At 48.6% G+C, this 22,197-nt stretch overlaps 9 protein-coding genes across 9 annotated transcripts; 3 read left to right on the forward strand and 6 right to left on the reverse strand.

Annotated features, from left to right (window-relative positions):
- Positions 1–546: 546 nt before the first annotated feature.
- On the reverse strand, positions 547–1,155 carry GMORB2_1495 (uncharacterized protein; the record flags this gene model as incomplete). Its single annotated transcript, XM_035463477.1, has 1 exon — positions 547–1,155. The coding sequence occupies one exon, from the start codon at positions 1,153–1,155 to the stop codon at positions 547–549; it is 609 nt and encodes a 202-aa protein (XP_035324901.1).
- A 2,865-nt stretch (positions 1,156–4,020) lies between these two features.
- On the forward strand, positions 4,021–5,559 carry GMORB2_1496 (O-methyltransferase; the record flags this gene model as incomplete). Its single annotated transcript, XM_035463478.1, has 3 exons — positions 4,021–4,266; positions 4,417–4,983; positions 5,044–5,559. The coding sequence occupies 3 exons, from the start codon at positions 4,021–4,023 to the stop codon at positions 5,557–5,559; spliced, it is 1,329 nt and encodes a 442-aa protein (XP_035324902.1).
- Positions 5,560–5,760: 201 nt separating this feature from the next.
- Positions 5,761–7,331, reverse strand: GMORB2_1497 (Protein of unknown function (DUF3445); the record flags this gene model as incomplete). The annotated part of the gene is made up of 4 exons (XM_035463479.1): positions 5,761–6,262; positions 6,330–6,774; positions 6,881–7,261; positions 7,310–7,331. The coding sequence occupies 4 exons, from the start codon at positions 7,329–7,331 to the stop codon at positions 5,761–5,763; spliced, it is 1,350 nt and encodes a 449-aa protein (XP_035324903.1).
- Positions 7,332–7,830: 499 nt separating this feature from the next.
- Positions 7,831–9,441, reverse strand: GMORB2_1498 (xylan 1,4-beta-xylosidase; the record flags this gene model as incomplete). Its single annotated transcript, XM_035463480.1, has 1 exon — positions 7,831–9,441. The coding sequence occupies one exon, from the start codon at positions 9,439–9,441 to the stop codon at positions 7,831–7,833; it is 1,611 nt and encodes a 536-aa protein (XP_035324904.1).
- Positions 9,442–9,908: 467 nt separating this feature from the next.
- GMORB2_1499 (sedoheptulose-bisphosphatase) lies at positions 9,909–10,820 on the reverse strand (the record flags this gene model as incomplete). The annotated part of the gene is made up of 4 exons (XM_035463481.1): positions 9,909–10,097; positions 10,177–10,279; positions 10,345–10,714; positions 10,772–10,820. 4 exons carry the CDS (start codon positions 10,818–10,820, stop codon positions 9,909–9,911), a joined length of 711 nt encoding a protein of 236 aa, XP_035324905.1.
- A 2,690-nt stretch (positions 10,821–13,510) lies between these two features.
- On the forward strand, positions 13,511–14,530 carry GMORB2_1500 (Isoflavone reductase; the record flags this gene model as incomplete). The annotated part of the gene is made up of 2 exons (XM_035463482.1): positions 13,511–13,742; positions 13,812–14,530. 2 exons carry the CDS (start codon positions 13,511–13,513, stop codon positions 14,528–14,530), a joined length of 951 nt encoding a protein of 316 aa, XP_035324906.1.
- Positions 14,531–15,571: 1,041 nt separating this feature from the next.
- Positions 15,572–16,801, forward strand: GMORB2_1501 (Ribulose-5-phosphate 4-epimerase/Fuculose-1-phosphate aldolase; the record flags this gene model as incomplete). The annotated part of the gene is made up of 5 exons (XM_035463483.1): positions 15,572–15,836; positions 15,896–15,991; positions 16,053–16,215; positions 16,275–16,600; positions 16,779–16,801. The coding sequence occupies 5 exons, from the start codon at positions 15,572–15,574 to the stop codon at positions 16,799–16,801; spliced, it is 873 nt and encodes a 290-aa protein (XP_035324907.1).
- A 1,157-nt stretch (positions 16,802–17,958) lies between these two features.
- GMORB2_1502 (putative flavoprotein CzcO associated with the cation diffusion facilitator CzcD) lies at positions 17,959–20,054 on the reverse strand (the record flags this gene model as incomplete). Its single annotated transcript, XM_035463484.1, has 4 exons — positions 17,959–18,078; positions 18,131–18,584; positions 18,640–19,172; positions 19,230–20,054. The coding sequence occupies 4 exons, from the start codon at positions 20,052–20,054 to the stop codon at positions 17,959–17,961; spliced, it is 1,932 nt and encodes a 643-aa protein (XP_035324908.1).
- Positions 20,055–20,876: 822 nt separating this feature from the next.
- GMORB2_1503 (Short-chain dehydrogenase) lies at positions 20,877–21,855 on the reverse strand (the record flags this gene model as incomplete). Its single annotated transcript, XM_035463485.1, has 4 exons — positions 20,877–21,070; positions 21,126–21,227; positions 21,288–21,520; positions 21,572–21,855. The coding sequence occupies 4 exons, from the start codon at positions 21,853–21,855 to the stop codon at positions 20,877–20,879; spliced, it is 813 nt and encodes a 270-aa protein (XP_035324909.1).
- Positions 21,856–22,197: the final 342 nt, after the last annotated feature.

A 22,197-nucleotide genomic window follows, 5' to 3' on the forward strand; every position in this document is an offset into this window, starting at 1 on the left:
TGCCCCTTTAGGGTAGACAGTCGAATGCACAGCAAATCGTCTGTTGCTTCAAATTCTTAATGTAGTTGCATGGATTCTGGAAGGTGTTCAGAAACAGGATACATGATGTGTGGAACGAAAAAGTATCGGTATGAATGGTCCGATCGTAGTTGCGGGAGTAAGATGGAACAAAATCGCACGAGTAATAGAAGAAAGGCAATGGGGGCAATGGGGCAGAATCCATTCTGCGATAGGAAATGGCACCGCCAGTGGACGAAGATAAGCCATTGGAATTTTCCCCAGATAAGACACATGAAAACCCACACCGCAGCCAATGGAGATGTCCTTCAATTTCTGTTTCTTCCATGTAACTGCAACGGATCATGACTCTTTACCGCAACATTATTGACGTCCAAGTTGATGACGATGAGCGGTTTTCGATAGATACACGTATATAAATAAATAGATATTATATTATTACATATGTACATATATATATATGTACATATGTAATACATATTTTCTGCGCCCACCCTATTCCCTTATACTGGCGAGGAATGTTCCACTTTAGATGCCAAATGCCGTCTTGGCCCTGTCTAGGTACTCCAGACGATCACTGCTGGCCTCCACGCCGACGCACGACATGTAGGCCTGAAAACCCTGATCGACATCACTGGCCAGCTGTGACATGACGTCGTTCCCGCACTGCGTCTTGAGGAACCAGGCGCCGCTGCCAAAATTGTACTTGTCCACCGTGACAAGGCCGATGATATAGTCAAGCTCCGTGTCCGACAGGCCGTCGACCGACGACACTTCGGCAACGGCACCGCTCGTAGCCTTGATGGACTTGGCGTACATGAGGTTAAAGCTGGCCATCTGCATGTTGGCTGTGCCTTGGCCGGGTCGTCCGGGGTACTGGTTGGTCTTGTAGACAAAGTTGTCGGATTCGTATGCCATGAGAGAAATGACAGCTGCCTTTTGGTTGGCGCTGTCGAGGCCATACTTGGCGAAGCTCTGGAAGATATACGGCGCTGCTTGCTTCGCCGTACGGCACTCTGTGTTGCCAGCGGCACAGCTCGCTGAGGCTGGGGCGATTTGCTGGATGATGCTGGCCCCGCTGCTGTTGGCCGGGATGGTCGCCGCAGCGGTCAAGCTGGCCAGCAGCGAGACCGCCATCGCGAAGAAAGGTAGGAATCCCATCTTGCTCGGTTGGTCTGAGTCGGGAATGGCTGTAATGAATGTTTCTTGGGTCGGTATCGATGTCGCTGATGTTATCCCATCAAACGTGAAGGATAGTCGTTGGTGTTTTTTTTTTTAGTTTTTTTTTATTTAAAAAAAAAAAAGAACGTGAAGTTGGATGTAGGGATCGTACCAGGCCAGTGGCATGCAATGATGCTCGTAGCTGGACGGCGGAAATGGCTGACATTATAAACTCCTGAACGCTAATCGATATATTCGCATCCGGGAGAGTGACAATGACCTTTGGCCCGTCATCTGCTGTCCATTTCCCACCGGTTTCAATCCTTCCATGAAACGGTAAGCCAACCATCTGACAGCGACTGAGGCGCTCGGCCCAGTGTGAAGTTTCATCAGTGGGCTTCAGTGCCTGGCATTGCCTGGACACGTTGAAACGCGAACAGATGCCGAACACGAACAACGTTTGGCCCAATGGTAGCGTTGTATTCCCATGAAACCCCTGCAACGTCAGACTGCGTGGAGTCAACGATCGAGCAGGCGTGAATGAAGTGACGATTGGCATTGGCCTTGTGTTTCCAGATCCCCTGGTTTCGAAATCTACACATCGCTTGGCTTCACCCGACGTTGATAGACGGCGGATTTCGATTTGTCTCACAATGTGGCACCGTCCATTTGACTCAGCGACGACAGTGGCTCAGACCCTGGCTCCAGAATGAACCGCGACTCCACCGGGTCCCCTGAGTTCTAGGCTCTAGCCCATTTTTTTCGGGAAGAAGGCCGAACGTGCGGAGCAGATTGCACCACGCCGGCCCACGTAGGGTGCGTCACGACCACACCCCGCAAACAAGTAGGCAAGACTCAGTGATGGAGGAAATTGGAAGAAAGGTGGACAGCGCGTCTAGATCAAAGCAAGAGAGAGAGTATGAACATGTCTCTGGTGATTGCATGTTTTGATAGTGTAGAGGGCAGACGACATGCAGCAAAGACCTGTAGCGCCTGATTACTCCCCTACAAATATGTTATCAACCCCCCCCCCCTAAAACACTCTACGAATAGTACAGGTATTAAAACGTCGCATCGCTCGTCTTTAGTATAATTTCTGAACAAGTACACCCTCCACCGTTTATCAACCCCTCTTTTGAACAATCTACTCGTAGATGTCTCGTACTCGTACGCCGTCGTATTGCTCATCTATCCACGACTGTGAAACTTTACTTGTGCTAGTTTTACTCCGTTGCTCTTAGTGGGTTAGCCTCCCAGATCAGGTGGCTGCAGCCACACCCTTTTTTTTTCCGTCCAGCTTCCTCACCTGAACATTATCAATGCACATAGCTTTTCCCGTTCTCTTGAGGTCTTTGAGCCACCCCAAATATTAGTCGTATGGGTATACCCTGCAGGCACTTGACTGCTTGGCAGCTATGGCCCGCGTATCTTGACCAATTACGAGCACTACTGTGCGTTGGATCGATGCGTCCGATACGCAATACGAGGCCAGCCTCCTCGAGGTCTGGCTCCACCTCAAAATGAGCAAAAAGGACCTAAAATGCGGAGAATGAATGGCACAACTGCTCTAATATAAAAAATAATGCCTCGGTGCGTTTACAACTATTACGACGTATTACTCCGTATTCCGTAGATATATTAGTATAGCAGGCTCCGTGAAATCCAAAGTCCGTCTCGTGTCTATTACCTACTGCACTATACTCAGCCCTCGGGAAAGGCTTTCCAACACTAGGACAGGCGGGGATTTTTAAAGATGATAACAACAACAACAACAACAACAACAACAACAACAACAACAACATAGGAAGGATCAAAAGGTAAGAGAAACACTCACAGATCTCAAGTCACAACGTACCATGTAGCGTTGCAAAGAGTGATAGACGGTGGATGGAAGTGGCAAGAGCCTACTGTACGACCCTTCAATTCACACAACTTATCGAAGAGACAGGCGGAAAACATGAACCACCTCGACCGGATCTTTCCAGAGGCCGTCGAACTCTTCCCACCACCCCAAATCCATGTCTCTATGATCGATGGATAGGCCGGGATACTACACCCCAGCTCGGTTCCGACCGTGTCAGGACTCGGCTTGCGTAGTATCTATAGTGAGGGGTGCTCTAGGAAAGGATTAGGAGGCAGAGAGCCCGGACAGCATGCACTATTGAATAAGGCGTCGGTGAGGGAATCAGTCTGCTGCTGGTCTAGAACTTGTAGTCGCCGTTTATCGGGCGAGCTGAGCCTACCGTACACGTGGCATCATCATGATACCGGGTGGTACGGTACGCATCTTCCTCGCCAGTCAGACTCTCCATCATCGGGTATGCAGCGTCTCTCCGCATTCAGGACGCGACAGGGTAGTCTTTCTTAGATATGAGGGGGCTTTACCTCTCCGTATATGGATTGATAATCCCACGGTCGTTGCCACACGCATGCCCAAATCCCGGCCATCCATGGTGCAACTATGCCCCCCCCCTCCTCTCTCCCTCTCCGCCCCCGTTCAAGTGGCACAAAAGCCAACCATGTAGCCCCAAGAAATTGGCTCGTGAAGATCTTATGACCTGTTCTTATCAGATTGATAAGAGAAATTCAATAAGCTGTTGATTGTGAGTGTCAATATTACTGCATGTATCCCGACCTTCTCCATTGAGCGGATGTAACAAACAATCCCTGTCCAGTTCACTGCAGTATTCGTTACGTCAAAAATAGAGTTGTTTTTAAGGTGTACTCCCTCCGCACCATTATTTCACTTTATTTAATACTCTCCCTCTTCCATCTCCCCCATCCCCTTCATCCTCGCTCCTCGCGTATCATTCATATCACCATCACCATACCCCTTCAACCATGGCCCAGCCAAACCTTACCCTCAACGATATTGCGGAAAGAGTCTCAGATCTCACTCGTCAGTTCAGTCAAGTACTCGCCAATGACGGTATCCAGCAGCCTACCCTCAGTCCAGATAGCCCTACTAGATATAGCGACCTCACGGGGGAGACGCTCGTACTCCGACAACATCTCATTGACTCCATCAACGACCTATCGGTCCTCGTTCAGGGACCTAGTGAGAGCATCGTCAACTATTGCCATAATGTAACTCGGTAGTTCCTTATTCTCCTCCACTACTTCTCTTCTATCTCTTTTCCTGCCTTTTCTGTTTAAAAAAAAATGATGTTAAAGATTCAACCCCTTAACCCCCCTTCATTGATGCGGGACCTTTGATGCTGACCAATCGCTACAAAGGTTATGCCCGATCAAGCCTGTTTGAGCATTCTGAATCACTTCCACTTTTGGTTTGCTGTGCCTTTAGATCATTCGGCCTCATACGAGGAGATTTCCAAGTACACAAAGCTTCCCATCGAGGTCGTTCGTCGAGTACTAGAGCACGCTGTGACGTTGCGCCTGTTTTCTAAGGCAGGCCCCAGGGGTGTCAAGCACACCAGTCGCTCGGCAGCGCTGACCAAGGAATCTGGGCTTCGGGCTGCAGTGACGACACTATTGGAAGAGGTTGGACCTCCTATGACCATCATGAATCAGACACTGCGCCTTCATGCCTTTGACAAGTCTGAACTTTCATCTGGTATGGATGTAACCGCCTTCTCTCTTCTCCACAGCGGTACCCTTTTCGGCGGCAAAAAGTACACCAGCCCCTGGGACTTCATCGAGAATGACGGAGAGGGTGAGAGCAAGGGCTGGAGACAGAGAAGCTTTGCCGACTTTATGAGCTACATCAAAGACGTCTTCCATTTTGAGGATGTCGTCCAAGCTGTGTACGACTGGCAAGGTGCAGGCGAGATCAAGGTGGTTGATGTAAGTGAAACGTTTATTCCCCCATGTTGATAGCAAATGCCAGGCTGACGATAATATCAGCTTGGTGGATCCGGTGGACATGACAGCGTCGCCTTGGCGAGAAAATTCCCCAATCTGAACATCACTGTGCAAGACCTTCCCGAGGCTCGCCTGGCCTTTGATGCGAACACACCCGCCGAACTCAAGGACCGCGTCACGTTCATGGCCCACAACTTTTTCGAACCCCAGCCAGTCCAGGCTGACATCTACCTTATCAAGCTGACTCTTCACGACTGGCCCGATGCCGAATGTCTCAAAATTCTCCGAGCTCTCGTTCCCAGTATGCGAAAAGGCGCTAAAATCTTGTTTGTGGACTACGTCAGCAAACAGGAGACTCCCGACGACCTTCCTCTCTCCATTCAACAGATGGGCACGTCAACCGACTTGAGGATGCTAGCAATGTTCAATACGGAAGAGAGACTTGTCAAGACCTGGACTGGTCTTTTCGAAGCCGTTGATGACCGTCTCGCCATTATAAGGGTTGACGCTAACCCATTAGGATTCTACGCTGTAATCGAAGCCGAATGGCAGGAGTGAGCTCAAGGCGGGTGCAGGTGTCATAACCGCGCCGGTAACGATTTGATGGCTCAACACGCCGTATAGTTCAGGAATCTGGTCACCTTCACTACATATCCTCGCTAGTTACCACAAGTACCATCTCAACGGCATGCACAGCACGTGCTTCATGTGTGTTCCTTCCTGATAATTACAGGGATGCAATTAACCTTACCGACTTCGTCATGATTTGCATCGACGCGTATCCACCAATCCCGTCGTGGTCCACTTCTCCTTCCAGCCAGGGTAAAACGGTGTCTCATCCAAGGTCCGTGGCTCCCACTCTGGCTCCACAAGCCCTTGGGAAACCTGGAATTTCTCGTACTCGTGCAATGCAGGCTTAGCAATGTGTTCAACATGCCATGTCCCCTTGTAATCCATCAGATTTCTCTTGCCCTCATCCAGAATCTTGAGGAGTAGAGACGGCACGTACGGCTCGTCACGAAACTCCGGGAGTGGGGTGAACAAAGCGCGAAAGTTGAACACGATGGCACCGGAGAGCGGTAGGCGTCGAAGTGTCTGCCAGTCAACGCGCAGATTGATGTCTTCGGCGCGTAGGTTTGCATTCTGGTTGTTCCTATGAACAAACTGAGGATGCTCCGCGGGGAGAAACAGGGGCTGTCCCACTTCGAGACCCCAAGAGCCCCGCTGGATTGGTTGAGATGTCTGCATCTTGGTAAAGAACCTTCAAAGATGGCCTATTAGCATATTTTGCCTCCGATATCTGGAGAAAGAAGCACAGTCCGCCTTACCGGTCCAGGCTAAAGGCGAGCTTCTCCTTGAAATCAGGTACCGGGGCGTGGATAGAAGCCATATCTAGTCCAATCTTGTGCCCAAGGTGCCACCCTACGGACGAGCAAATAATGCCTGCCCTGAAAACATAGCGTCCTGTTTTCTCATCCCGGAGAACAAGCGCAAAATCTTCGGGCACATTGTTTAGAAGTACATGCAATGGCTCAGATTTTGTCAGATCGTGTGTGGTTCCTAGAATGTTGTTGACCAAGGTCCTCTTGTCCTTCACTTGAAATAGGTGTGGGTAACGTGTGCATAGAAATTGAAGGACCATCTCCATCAGCTCCTTGCAGGCGAGCTCAGACCCGGGTAGAGCCCTCAACACATCTTGACCATGTTTTGCGTAAAGCTCTTGGCGTTGTAGGACTCGTTGACGGTATGTACTCTCTAACTCAAGCCAATAATCTGTATCAAGCTTAAAGTATGCTAAGGAAACGCAACAAAACAGATGGACACAATCTTGTCAGAACAAACCGAAAACTATAGCACATACGTGTGGTATCTGGCTTACCCATGGTTTGGTGGTAGTTCCATCGAAAAGGCCTATATGGCCGAGGGAACGCAGCATCAACTTTGAAGTCAGGCACCGGCGTGGGTAATGGTACGCCCGATAGCTTGGCGTAGTCTGGAAAGTCACCTAGGGCCCTTATTTCACTAACAGAGAAGCCGCTGTAGACAAATTTAGAGCCGTCGGCGAGCTGGTAGTCGCTGCCAATTGAGAGGAGCGATGATAACACCTCGGACGAGGCTGGGGCTTCTTTATATGTCGTCCATAGTTGCCCGAGCACGAACCTCTGGGACGGGGGCAGGATGTTGGCGTATTCCGCCGGAAAAGAATTCTTGCGTGTCGTCGGCTTCTTGGGCACATTCAGTTGATTGCGGACCCTGCCACCTAGAAAACAATACAGTATGTATGCGAAGCTGGCGAGTAACAACGCACCGGCAAGGAGTAAAACGTTCATGATAACGGTGCCAAATGGAGACGTAAAATGGGAAATGCAGATTAATCAACAGGACGAGACCAGATGCCGTCGCCTTTTTCGAGCAAAGTTTGCTCAAATATAGCACTGTTCCTTGTTATTCCTGCACTTGAGATGATTTACGGATGCTGGGTTGATGATTACTATGAGACCACAGATCGAACTGACATGTGACGTTCACAAAGTTACATGTTCCGACTAAGATTACCCAACAAGGAAATCCCTAACGAAAGTGCGAGAGGCACGTACAAGATATGTTCCATGATTATTGGGTGAAACTATCCGACGTCTAAGATAAGATTAGTTCCATGAGAAGAGTGATAGAGAATGCGTACACGTCCATATACGAGAGCATTTCCGAGCGATGGACCAAACTGTATTTATACGGATGCCAAAAAAATAGGGGGCTATTTTCTAACTACAATGAACGTCTTCATCCACAGTGCACAGTCAAACCCCGGCCATGGAGATTGTAAAACTATCACGCATCATATCGATCCGACTCATGAGATACTGGCGTGTATGTGAAATAGTCGAATGTGGCTGGCTTGGATAGGCCATTCAAATCAGAACAAGCGACACCGATAAATGAGCCGGTAAAGCTTCCGTGTTCCTGGTGCCCTCCGCACTCGTCCGACACGATGGAAGCGTCCAGCACCGGCCCAACCGCTTTGAGATCACCCCCGAGGCTGTAGTAAAACTGCAAGGCACGTCCCCGCACTGTAGCGGCTAGTCTTACTTTGCCTTGGTTGGGGATCTGGATTGTGTAAGCCGATGTGTCGCTCAGTGCACTCACTGGATAAGACATTTCCGAGTTCATCAATAGGAGTTCCCGCTGTCCATCGGAGTGCGCTGTCACCGTCAGGTAAAAGAAGTTATAGCGACTGTAGTATACTGTCAGGCCTGCAAACTGGCGCTCATCCTCGGGCTCGAATTCGATGGACGTCTCGGCATCAAAGGAGAAATGCGTCTGCCGCCTTGCCACAAGTGCCTGTTCAAACCACGACCCAATAGACTCCCTCCCAAATAGGGTAAGGTTCCCGTCTGCAGTAGAAAAGATGCGATCAGGCTCTGGTGTGCGAAGCCATTGAAAGTCCTTGTGAAGGCCATGTTCGAAGGTATAATGCTTTCGCTCCCAGTACAGCTTGTCGTCAAAAGTACCGGGGACTTCGACGTACAGTGATGGGACGGGGCCGTTTTTGACGTAGAGCCAGTCATCCTCCCCCCAGTATGCCTCCTGTATGGAAGTCTCCCTCCCAAGAACACAACGTCTGACCTGACCGATGGGGCGGCCCATAAGGTGGACAAGGTATGTCTTTCCCTCCGGTGTCTCCACAATGTCACCGTGGCCAGCCCGCTGAATAGCTGCCAGTGGCGTGTCTTTGGAGGTGACAACGTACTTTTGAGGGTGAAGTTCGTAGGGTCCCCATTTATCGCGGGAACGAGCCAGAGTACAAGCGTGGTCATACCCAGTGCCACCTTCGGCCGTCAGGAGGTAGTACCATCCATTGCGCTTGTAAAGATGTGGTCCCTCTACAAGCTCGAGGTCGGTCCCCTGGAAGACATTCTTGCGAGGCCCAACGAGCTTTCCAGCTGCGGCATCGAATTCTTGTAGAACGATGCCCGCAAAGGTGAGTGGTCGGCGACGGTGGTCCCACATCATATTCACAAACCACTTGCGGCCATCATCATCGTGGAAGAGGGACGGGTCGAATCCGGATGAGTTCGCATATATGGGGTCCGACCAGGGGCCCTCGATGGCAGGGGCATGGATTATGTAGTTGTGGCAGTCTTTGAAAGATCCGTCTTTGCGCTTGACGTCCGTGTAGACAAGCCAGAACCTGTCACCGTCGTGGGACAGGCATGGGGCCCAGATGCTGCAGCTGTCAGGGTTGCCTCGCAGATCGGCCTGGCTCTTTCTGGTCAAAGGCCGAACAATGAGCTCCCAATTGGCGAGGTCTCGGGAGTGATGGATTTGTACGCCAGGCCACCACTCAAAGGTCGATGTAGCGATGTAGTAGTCATCCTTCACTCTAACAATGGAGGGATCGGCATTGAAGCCGGGGAGAATTGGATTACGGACAATAGGCATGGCCGGAGACGTGGAGTTGGTCTAGGTGCAGACTTGGAAAATAATTCACGAAGGGAGGAAGAGGACAATTCACCAACATTTAGAAACGGGCTCACTAGCTAAATATGCCAGAAAACTTTATACCAATTCATATGAATGTGAACATGTACGAATAGACTTGCATCCTCCCCGCGTCTCTCAATAATACCCGTCAATTTAGCCGGTAGAACCAGTGCCGCCCGGCTGTCAGGGTCTTCAGCCACCCGAGATTCGTTTAGTTTGCGGAGTCTCCCCCTCCAGTCCCGCAACAAACCATGGAGCCTTGAGTGGGGGTCTCCGGCCTATTATTACCCGAGGAGGCCAACTGCTCGAACTTGCACCATGGCGATGCAGTCTCGTAATTGTTCCACGTCTAATATCTACGGCACAATGATGATCATGTACTTGTACGGTGCACCAGGAAGCAGTAAGTAGTAACTATATTGTAGCTAGTCTGTACTCGATAGGCCCACTCCAACAAGTATAGAGCGTTCATCCACATTTCGATGAGCATAGCTCAAGACTCCAACAGCACCTGGCTCCATCATCATCGGAAAGTCGAACTCCATTGGAAACTTCAGCCATCTTTTGACGAAGGCGCGTAGTATGTGCCCGTGTGCAACCTTGAAGAAAGATAGCTGCTCATTAGCAATGAGCTTTGCATATCCCCGGCAGTGAGACATTAAAATTAGCCGGTACATGCATATCCATACGTACCAAAAGAATATCAGGCGCCACGCCGCCATTCATGAATGGTTTTTGGATCTCTGTGATTTTTCCTATAAGTCGGTCCAGACGCCCTTGAACCTGCTCGGGAGTTCTGAAGAATAAATGTCAAGATTTGTTGTTTCAGCACCTCAGCCGCCAGTGAAACACGTCACTTACTCGCCATCTTCACATCCTTGAACCCAGATGTTCCACTTAGCCTTGCCTTGCTCCGCTCGCTTTCGGTTGATGTCGCTGGGTGTAAACCCTTCGTAGGAGCCGTAATCCCACTCAGTGATGTCAGCGGTAATAGAAATCTTGTTTTCCTCGTCCAACGTAGCCTTGACCTCGTCGCCAAGGAGAAGATGGAGGGTCTTTGTTGCTCTCTTCCTCGGACTACAGAACACGTGGTTGAGCTTAGCGGGATCGATCAATTTCCCCGGCCCGACAAGCATCCTGCCTGTTCCACGGGACTGTCGCTCCCCATCCTCCGTCAGCTCTATTTCAGCATTGCCGGTACACTGTCCAGTTTTGGTCCAAGCCGTTTCACCTAGCCAAGTATATTACATTAGCAGTTGTATCTGTCTATCGTATAGGACAGTCTTACCGTGGCGTGCGATGAAAACACGGGGAGTGGTCGCGTTCGCGTCCGACATGGTGGCTTGAATGCCGATTTACCGGGTGGTTGAGTGATGGCGATCTCGGGGTGGCAGCCGCGCTGTCTGAGTAAAGCTGTGAAAGGCGGAGAGTCTGAAGATGGACGACTACGATACCAGGAAGATATTCGCTCGCTTGATGATTGCGTCGCGTTCTGCGTGAAATAGCGGGCTTTCCCCACTTCCATTTGTTAATTTACTGAACCCAGCGCGTCTAACGCGCGTTAAGTCGTCAATGCAAATAGTCTCTCTGGCTATATCGGCATCACGATAACGGGTGCCTTCCTACCATTAGTTGCAGTCAAATTCTCGATCAAACCTTACCCGTTAAGACTCTCATCTATGGGGATTGATTGATGATTCAAAGCGCACGTGCATACACGCATGCATTCTGCAGGTAAACCGTTTATAGACGATCAGGAACTTCATGTCGTTTGAGCCTTACCCTATGCCAAACGGTATGTGGCATCCAAATTGCATGAGTAAGCAGTCAGGGGTGCTGCTGCTACACACAACCGTAGATAGCCTCGTAGATTGATTTCCTTTCTTTAAACATAAGAAGCAACTAGACAATCACATACCGGCCCAAGACGTATACGAAGGTAGAGACCGCTGTATTTCTGTGTCTATGGGTCATCGTGTGTTGTCGCCCACTGGAAGCACAGGTATGGAGTATTATTGAATGGGTCGCATCGCCAATGGCTTCAATAGGAAGATACTTTGATAGGAATGATTGCCCGGAGTCAAGATCTTCGGATCTTTACTACTAGATTCCTTTCATAGAGTTTTGGACACCGCATGGGCATCCACAAACCGCTTACAAGAAGACACAACAAGCCCCAATCCGTGTGCTTCTACTTGGCGACGTAGGGGCATTGAAATGACCCCTGTTTCCTGTATAACTTATAGATAGCTTTTCATCCTTTAAAATCAACTACCAGAGACCTTATCTATAGACCTAATCATATAATGTATTACGCATTGCGTGTACGTTATGCGACGGGTCAGCCGCACATGGGTTCCTGTTTAATGGTTAAGAAGGGGAGTAACAATTCACATTGAACAAGTGATCCGCAGATCTGGTCTCCATGCCGAACTTGATATTCTCAATATATATGACGTGAATGGCAACGGACAGGTAGAAGAGACAGAAGCAAGACTTTGCAGAATTTGTTCCGATGCTCTGGGGAACCCAGGATGATCATACAAGCCACTGGACCGATGACGCCTGGAACTGGATTCTCAATGAAGGATCCACCCATCTTCTTGGGTCCAATGAGCTTGACATTGATTCTCAAAGAAACCTTTTCCCAGAGGACGCTGCCACCGCGTGGCGCATGTACATGAAGCCGTTCGTCGAGAATACTGAATTGGGAGCACTACCTGCCTCCAATGCTAGATATGACTGGCACAGCAGCCTCCTGACGGCATGCAGTGACTGCAATATCGACTTTATTCCCGTCCATTGTTACAATGGTCCTAGGCTTGCCAAAACTGAGTCAACAGCGCCTGTGATGTCGGAGGACGTCCCGCCTGTTACTGGAGTATGTCTTACCTACGATCCAAAAGCTTTCCCGAAGGAAGACCACTGACCGTTCCCTAGTTCCAAATAATTGGAAGCATCGCTGACCAAAGCGCCTTCTTCCAGTCCGCCCTCCCTTTCCTGAATGACCTTTCCTAGATGAAAGTGACTGTGTTTTCTAGGTATTCTTACTTTGGAGCGGCCGATAACTTCAAGGTTTTCATTGAAGGTGATGGACCTGATCTGTCTGCACTAGGTGTCCAGTACTCCACAGCTATATTGTTACTTTGCTAAACAAGGACTATTATGAGCTTGGGGATCGTGATGCTTTTTAGATCGTCCTCCATCTCTTTTTCTGGGTCCCCATCAAGGTCCGCAAGTGATAAAAGACCTTTGTCATAGGCATTTCGAAGCCTTTTTGCTGTCAAGGCAAAGATTGAGGAAGACCTCAGTGTCGAGGCTTCCAGCCATTGTCGTTGACGGAATGAGAACATCGGAACATTGATCACGGTTTCCAGAAGAACCAGAGTCCAGCGGTGCGGGGAGAAAGTTGTCGCCGGCTATGCCAACCTTTTTAGAGTCGAAAGGGTGGAAACATAAAAGCCTTGGGGCAAGCTATCTGGGGCATGCGACATGTTAACTCCGGCGAGAATTTAACCCATTCTGAAGAATTATAAGCTAAAATCGGATAATGTGTTATTTGCTACAGGTATAGTGCAGTCAATTAAGAAGAGAGAAGAGACGTTGTTTTTAAGGCAGAGTGGCCCTCGACTGGTATTATGTACAAGTATCATCTGTATTATTACTAAATATCGTCCTTGGAGGCACCCGTTTCTTGCCTCTTGAGGAGATTCTCTGCAGACCCCTGCCTCGAGGGGCCGACACGTCCCGAGATAATATCGTCACTCGGTCAGTTGCACCGCCTGGAAGTAGAAGGACAGCATGTATCGAGAGTTCAGCTCAGAAAGAGATTCCTTAGCGAAACTGTTCATACTTCCCATTTTCTTGTTTTTAAATGCCGCTTACTTTTGTTCAAGCGTCACGCCATTGCGGCAGCCCGATTGCGCAAATGGTCAAATGGTTGCATCCCCGCTCGCTCCATAATTATTAGATATCGTACAACCCCCTGGCTGATTTGAACCTTTTCTCTTCCTTTTATCAACACAAAATGGCGAGTCCAAGCACGAAGATTCTGGTCTTTGGTGCCACGGGGGTCATCGGCAAAGTATTGATAAAATCTTTGCTCAATGCCGGTGGTGTTTTTGATAAGATCGGACTGTTCACTTCGTCGAAGACAGCGACGGAAAAAGCAGGAACCATAGATGCACTTAAATCCCGGGGGGTTAACGTCTTTGTGGGAGATGTCGACAATGATGATGATGTCTTGGAAGCTTACAAAGGTACGTCCAAAGATGCATTGTGCGATCTAGATAGCCAAGGTCCAGACGGTTTCTGATCATGATATACAGGATTTGATACAATCGTTTCAGCTGTTGGCAGGAATGCCATAGCTAAGCAAATCCGTCTTATAAGACTTGCCGAAACGTCATCCAACATAATCCGCTTCTTTCCGTCGGAATACGGCACGGACATTGCATATGACGAAACTTCAGCAAATGAGTTGACGCATCAGCAAAAGCTCAAGGTTAGGGAATTCTTGGAATCCGATCCTTCCAGAAGGCTGAAGTACACGTATCTTGTCACGGGCCCTTTTGCAGACCTGTACGTGGGCTATAGACCTGCGGAGAAGCAAGCGGGGAGCTTTGATGTTGGGAATAGAGAGGCAACGCTTCTTGGAGATGGCAACGGGAAGATCAGTCTTACAACTATGGCGGATGTCGGCCGGCTCCTTGTTGGAGCGTTGAAACATCCTGATTTTAGCGACAACAAGGCCCTTATAGTAAACTCATTCACGACTACACCGAACGCTATCCTCTCGGAGATAGAAAGGCAGACTGAGAGTAAGTGGTCGGTTGGTTATACTTCACTAAACAAGCTACGGGAGTACGAGACTCAGGCATGGGAGGAAAAGAAACCATCTGCAAGTCTTTACACACTGAGGAGAATCTGGACCGAGGGAAGGACGTTGTATGAAAGTAGGGACAATGAGAAAATTGGGGTAGATAAAACGGACACTCTGGAGATGGTCGTCCAGGAGGTCGTTAGGACTGATGTGCAGGCATTCTAGAGTAGAAATTATGATATAAGAATTAAACATACTCGGCTACACGCAATTGTGCTTCTCCTTCTCAACCAACGCCAGAAACGTGGATGGACCCATGAATAATTAGGTACAAATAAAGGGTATCATAAGTATAAGTGAAGACTAAGCAAGCCTAAGTTAAAAACGTATACGAAGTAGTCCTGTGTCTAATGGACATTTATGAGGAACCTAGCTTTTTCAATAGTGCCGGCGAAAAAGTCTTCCACCTTGACACAAATAAGTTTACGGTAAATGGTTCTATGCCAACCCAACCAGTGTGTGGTGTTATGGGCAAGTTGAGGCCAAGGGTTTCTGGTCCCAACAAGACTCTTGTTTGGAGGCCCCTAGGCTCTGTTTCCAAAACATGTACCGGCACCTGAAGTATCTCCATCCTCGTCAATAACACGTCTACTAGACACGCATGGTTGAAAGAACGCTGCGTCGCTTGGTAAAGTGGAATGCCACAACATTATCTGCAACAGCATCGGCATTGCAACCAGGACTATTAAACACACGAATATCCCATTGTTGCGCATTTCAAGGTCCCTCGCAACCCCCGAGACTAAGACTAATATAATGAATTTGAGGCCGAGACAGACATCGATAGAAAGGGATAGAAAGAGATTCTTCTCAGAGAGGCACAGTGATGCTAATGAGAATGTGAGCAGCCTCCGCTGATAGTCCTTAGATATAAGTGCGGGGAATTGCGCGTCGCGGGTAATCGGAATGTTTCCACAAAACGGCAAAGGAGGACAGTTAGGAGTTGGTTGATTACTATGAGCAATGCTACTTGTCAATGTCGAAATATTTTGCCCCGCAGAGTTATCAGGCCAGTGAACAAGTAATGTTCTTGGGCGCGGACAACATGCTATTTAGCCAACGCAACGCGGGTCAAAACGCTGTTTGGGTTTCGTCTCACAAACTTCCTTAAAGCCTAGTAAAAGACCAGTTGTATCAGAGATCCCGGATATTTTTTCTTTTCTGAGAGTTACTTTCTCTTTTAGCATACGCAGCTCCATCGAAGTAATGGCCCCAACTGCTGATCCCGTTCCATCAGCGCCCAAGGCCGAGATAAAACACCGATCAGGGGATCCCTCTCTTGCCTTTGTGCGAGACGAAGAAACACTTGCACCGACATTCGACGATAAACATGAGGAACGAAGGTTTTTGAAACACCGACTGGCCTTGGCTTACCGTGTCTTTGCCAATTTTGGGTTCGCAGAGGGCGTTGCTGGGCACATTACGATGAGAGACCCCGTGGACCCAACAAGCTTTTGGGTGAATCCGTTTGGTAAGAAGACAGCCCGTTATTATAAAGTGAGAGCAATGCGGTTCACTGACAAATACTAGGGTTGCATTTCTCTCTAATCACAGACGATGACCTCATTCGAGTCGACCATAACGGAAAGGTGGTCGAAGGTGGAAGCAATCTACGGCTCAACTATGGTAAGCCACACGCTTTGATTGGTATTGTTCATTATAAATATCGAATAATAACCCATCAAAGCGGCATATGCTATTCACGCTGAGATCCACAAGGCAAGGCCGGATGTTTTGTGTGCTGCCCACTGTCACAGCCTTTATGGTCGTGCCATGTGCGCTACGGGCAAGACACTGGATATGCTGACACAGGACTTTTGTACATTCTACAACGACCATGTCCTGTACCCGTAAGTCTCTATATGTGTCAGTTTCTGGGGAAATGCGAATTCGCTGACCACCCTCTTAGCCAATTTGCTGGCCTGGTGCTCGCCACGGATGAGGGCAAGCAGATTGCCAAGTGCTTGGGCAACAAGAAAGCTGCTCTTCTGGGAAACCACGGCCTGTTGACGGCTGGACCTACCATTGAGGCTACAGTAGCCTGGTTTGTTTTGTTAGAAAAGTGTTGCCAGGTCCAGTTGGCAGCGGATGCTTCATCTGCTGGGACTGGAAAGCCCCTTGTTACTATCGGGGATGAGGAGGCACAAAGTACCTGGGAGGCAATTGGCAAGCCCGAAGGTGGTTATTTTCAGGGCTTGCCCTTATTTCAGGTCGCAGAGAGAGAATTTGGCGAGCGTACGTATCTAGGTCGAGGGTTGCGCCCAATTTGATACAAAGTGTCAATCACTGCGCCACTCCTCCGTACATGTGCCACAAAGTATAGCAATACTGGATATTTGAGAATCGAAAGACTTATCCCATACTATGTATGAGTGCAGAAAGATCATTGGGCATCTAACCTTGAACTGGGTAGCGTTCTACGATTCTACTAGTTAGCCGGGGTGGTTGGTTGAAAAGTCCAGATCAGACATATAGGAATCGTCGTCGAGCATGAAAACATTGCAATCAAAATGGCTGAAATCATTACTTTGCTGTTTCCACTTAAACCACAACTTTTTCAAGTGTGCTGGATTAGGATAGAAAAGTCTCATCAAATCCGCATCTTGCGATGGGCCGAAAACCTCACTTGAGTCTTACGAGACAAAGATTTACACGCTCCAGAAGAGAGGGCAACAATATCTTATCAAATCTGCATACACGTTTATCTCCGACCATCCCATGGTAAACAAGATATGAACATGGTCCTTATCTTGAATAGAAGCGGGGCAATATCGTTGATGGAGATGGTCGCTGGTACAGGAGTGACACCCACTAAGGGTCAGCTGCATTTCTCCCAACGTAAGTGTATATACAATTCAATATATTCTTCGAAGGAAAAAGACGCCAAAAGATATATACTAGTGGACAATATTGGGGGTTTGATAAAAGTAAAACTATGAAACTGCTAAAAGTGACAAGACTACACCTAGCGTAGAAATAATGCGCGGGTTTCCAATAGAGGGAGCTAAGTATTTCGCGAGGTAGGCCAGCCACTATTCATATTGCCCGATTGAAAGACCGGCATCATTCTTTTTAAACCTGAGACCGTAAAATGTGACGAAGCACCATGACATCTCGACGCAGCTTTTGTTTTTGTCGCTTCTGGCGTCTTCTGGAGTTGATGCGCAAGATGTTTTTTTTTTTAAGTCTTCGGTAGGTTAACTTCCTCAATGGGGATGTGAAGTCGATTTCTTAGATAGATACAAAAAAAAAGGATAAAATCCATGTATATAAGTGCCGCGTATCTATTGAATCGTCGTCAACCCACTAATTCAAAAAGTTTCCGCGATCAGCTATGGTGTGGCATTTAAAGGTAGACATCACAATCTGCTCCATGGGGAATGTGAGACAAACCAGCCAGGAAGAGATCGCCTACAATATGGATTGAAGGAAAGAACCTGACAGTATTCCACTCGAATACAGTAATGAATTTATTCTTTGGGAAGACACATAAGACAAGGGAATTTCAAGGATATGTCGTCGGAAGTTACCCTATTGAATATCATGCTGCGATTACTTCGTGGTGCTTCTAATCCTTAGAACACAGCTGGTAGCTAGTTAAGACCTGCTTCCTGTGCTTTGATCTGCAACGCGACGTATTTGGAATATATGCGACATATCGCCAAGTTGCCACCCATATACCAGAAGTTGGGATGTCCGCTTGGACGCCACATCTAAGCAATCATTAGCTTTGGTCTAGAAAATCGCTTAATAGCCAACACTTACCGCATTCAGCTCTCCTTCTTCATCGAGGTCCCACACATCCTTGAGCCGGGAAGCGACCTTGTCGCCCATAACTTTCCGTGCGGTCGTCTTCATGTTATCGTAGCCGGTTGCCAAGACTACCACATCGGCCTCAAGTCGGGTCCCATCTTTGAGAATCAGAGCGTCGCGTGTAAATCCGGAGATACCTCCAGGGCTCTGATGGATCTTGATTTTCTTTTCAATGATGAGCTTGCTGCAACCAACGTCAACATAATATCCGCCCCCACGGGTGTAATAAAGCCGGGCTATCCCTGCCCCATCAATGGAGTAGTCCATCTTGAACCCAGCACGTTCAAGGCCCTGAATTGTTTCCTTGTCGGCCTCATATATTCTCTTGGTGCCTCCTCTGCACAAGGCGAACTGAACCGGGTAAGGAAGACTTTCGCATACAATGTCGCCCTCTTCGGTTGGTGGTCTGTAAAAAATTAATACGAAGAATGCCGAGTTGCATGTGCACAGGCAACACTCACCCGTTGTCTTCGTGTACCCCTTCATGGAGCATGAAAACTCCTCTATCGAGGGAAAGAACATAGGTCCCCGACCGCTGCAACATCGTGACATCCGCACCATTCTCGTAGAAGTTTTCGGCAATATCATGGCCACTGTTTCCGGTACCGACAACAATGACTTTCTTCCCTTTAACGTCGGACTGGGATGCATCTTGGTGTTTGCTTCCGTGGTAAACCTCTCCTTGGAAATCCTCTTGCCCGGGGAATGATGGAACTAGTGGTTCTCCGGCATGACCGGTGCAGAAGACGATGTGTTTTGGATTGAATGTTCTTTTCTCGCCATCGCGAACCAAATCAACAGACCATTCGGACTTGGCCTCGTGGAAGACTGCATTGAGAAGTGTTGTTTTTGTCCAGACATTAAGCTCCATTATGGAGGCATAGGCTTCAAACCAGTCGCCAAGTTTGTCTTTGGGGGTGAACTGGGGCCAATTCTTAGGAAATGGCAGGTATGCCATGTGCGTGAACTCGGCCGGGTCGTGCGTCACAAGTGTCTGCATCTCTAGTCAGCACCACGAATGCAGGGATGGGAAACGTAAGCGTGAACTCACCCTGTAGCGGTTTCTCCAATTGTCTCCAACCCGGTCATTCTTGTCGATGATTAGAGCAGTCATTCCGAGTGACTGAAGACGGGCGCCAACATTCAGTCCGGCTTGGCCTAAACAATACACAATTAGAAAAACATGTTTTGGTACATTAGGAGCCTCGGCCTTGGGGATTTTCCTACCAGCTCCAATTACGAGGACCTGTGGGTCTTCATCGATGAACTCTTTCTGACGGCGGCGTCGCTCAACCCATGTGCCTTTCGCGAGTCCGCCCGGCATAGAATCAATCGTACCATACCATCGTTTCTCATTGAGTGGCTCAGTGTACTCCTTTAGCTCCTGGAGCGTGGTGTAAACGGAAAATCCCTTCCAGATTCCAGGCTGTTCCTGGGTGAGGCGTAAAACACCAGATCCGCGACCGATAGCGGTTTCAAAATGGAACATTGATGATACCCAAGAAAAGCCAGTGTCTTTGTCGACAACCTCAAAACGGGGTTGGAACTTCCCGGACTCGTGGATTTTGAACGCAGTCAGAGACGATGATCCTTGGTTTCCCTCCAGAAACTTTCGAATTGCGTCTCGTCCATGGATGGTGCGAAAATCCCACTGAAGTGCAAGGATATCACGCCACCAAGAGTCTTCGTGGAACAATTCGTCTAGGCTAGAGAGGTCCTTGGAAGAGAAGACCGATTCCAGGTCCTTTAGCCACTCAGTGGCAACCCTCCAGGCGTTTGGCGGCGGGACGACCGGGACCGTCTGCGGCAGATTAATCACATGATCGAATCTTTTCGGGGAGGCCGGGTCAGACTGATCTAAAGCGATGGGAGACATGTTGATTGGTAAGTAATGGATATCGTGGGAATTTCAGGCGTTTTGCAAAAGGAGGGTTGCTAAGTGAAAGAACAACAGCTCTTGCTAGGGTTGTCCTACAACTTTTAAATCCGCCAGAGGAAATATTCATTACTCCAAGGTCAGTCAGTTTTAAAGTAATAGACCGACAAAGATTTACCCCAAGCTATCCCCCCCGAGTCGGGTTGCTATGCTTCAGGTCGATCTCCACATAGTCAGAGGGGGGGTTTGCGGAGTACGGAGCAAGCATTTAGACTACATCACGCTAGCGGGGTATATCCGGGAGCCTGCATCAGACAACATGCTGCCCGAGTCGGCTCCGACACAGCACATACTACCATACGGACATAACTCCGAGTCATAGAAGCTCTCTGATAACTACTTTTGAAGTCCAAACTTAGTAATGGTAGTGCCTTTTTTCGCAGGGGACAAGATTTGGTGTATTAATGTGTTGAAACAATGAGAAGCCATGTACAGATTAATACATGTGATGTTGCCCGTGGGTCCCTTCGGGTGCCCGAAACCAATTGCGCCACGTCATTTCTCTAAACCCCTTCGCGCTTCGGTACAGTTAATACCGAAGAAGCTTCGATTTTTTCATGCTAGAAGAGACTTCAATTAAAGCTAAGAAAGACATGTAATAGTTAAACGGAAAGACGGGGTTCGTTTAGCGTGGAGAACATAGTTGCTGAGAGATCCCCCCAGATTTCTCAATCACTAACATTTTAAACATGGGTCATCATTTTGTGTCGTTCTGATTATAATTCTCATCAACTGCATAAAAATAACAAACATACGGTCATATCAACGCGCAGTGTAGCCTCCGTCAATAGGCATGGAAGTTCCGGTAACCCAGCGTGCATCATCGCTTGCCAGAACCACGGCGAAGCTTGCAACATCACTCGGCTCTCCTGGACCATTCAAAGGATGCTTCCTTTCCAAATCTTCAATTTTTGTTTCGCGCGAGGTAGTTTCTTTGAATATAGCCGTTCGAATATCTGGGCGTAGTCAATATTTGCCCACTATTCTAGCTAATTTTGGGAGGCAACTTACATCCTGGGCAGATAGCATTGACGTGGATTCTTTTGTGTGCGTAATCAAGAGCAACCTGCCTGGTCAGGCTGCTCACAGCACCCTTTGACGCACAGTACGACGCTATATTCAGTGAGTCGTCGCAAGGTCTTTTTTACCAGCGGGGGTTGGGGTGAGACCAACGGTTGCTAGGCCCCCCGATGAGGGCCATAATGGAGGAAATATTTATAATCCAGCCTCGATCTCCAGATGCATGCGGGCTTTGCTGAAGCATTTGCTGAATAGCATACTTGCACCCGAGGAATACAGACTTGGAGTTAATCATCATGGTCTTGTCCCATAAGTCCTCGTCTGTCGTGTGAACCTGAGCAGGAGGTCTAAGTGCTTCCAGCCCAACCCCAGCGTTGTTCACCAATCTTATGAAAGGTTCAGTTATGGTCGAGATATCAACTTGATGGTTCACTTACATATCCAACCTTCCATATTCCTCGACTGTGGCCTTGACAAGATTCTCCCATTCGGTGGCAGAAGTGACATCCGTCTTGACAAAGATGGCCGTTCCGTTGTTCTGCCGGATCAACTCATGTGTCTTGATATTGCTATCCTCAAGGTCTGGGGCTCGAGCCGCTGGTCTTAGGTCAGAACATACGACACATGCACCTTCCCGAGCATAGCGCAGCGCAATTGCACGGCCGAGACCCGACGACGAGCCGGTGACAACAGCAATCTTATTTTCGAGGCGTAAAGACATCTTTGGGAACCGTAAGTAGCGAGGTCCGTGATTAGGGTACTATGGCGCTGTTCTCCGCTAGCTACTACATATAAATAATACGGCCATGACATATCTTTTCCCCTCATTAGGTCTCGTCCCCTTTGTATGTGAAGAAGTCGCGACCGGGGATTATGCCGAGCCATGTCCTGCTCACGCTGCCTGCATACTGTCGCTATGAAACAAAGTGAGGGTTTCTGGTGTATTTTTCGGCGCTCCAAAAAAGCTATCATAATGAGGCGGTAGCGTGTAAAATCGTCAGATATGAGATGTAAACCAATCCTTTCTGCGATTCCACTCGGCGATAAGCCCGCCGCAAGTGCA

This window comes from Geosmithia morbida (genome assembly GCF_012550715.1).
Source record: "Geosmithia morbida isolate 1262 chromosome Unknown scaffold_1, whole genome shotgun sequence".
Taxonomy (NCBI): domain Eukaryota; kingdom Fungi; phylum Ascomycota; class Sordariomycetes; order Hypocreales; family Bionectriaceae; genus Geosmithia; species Geosmithia morbida.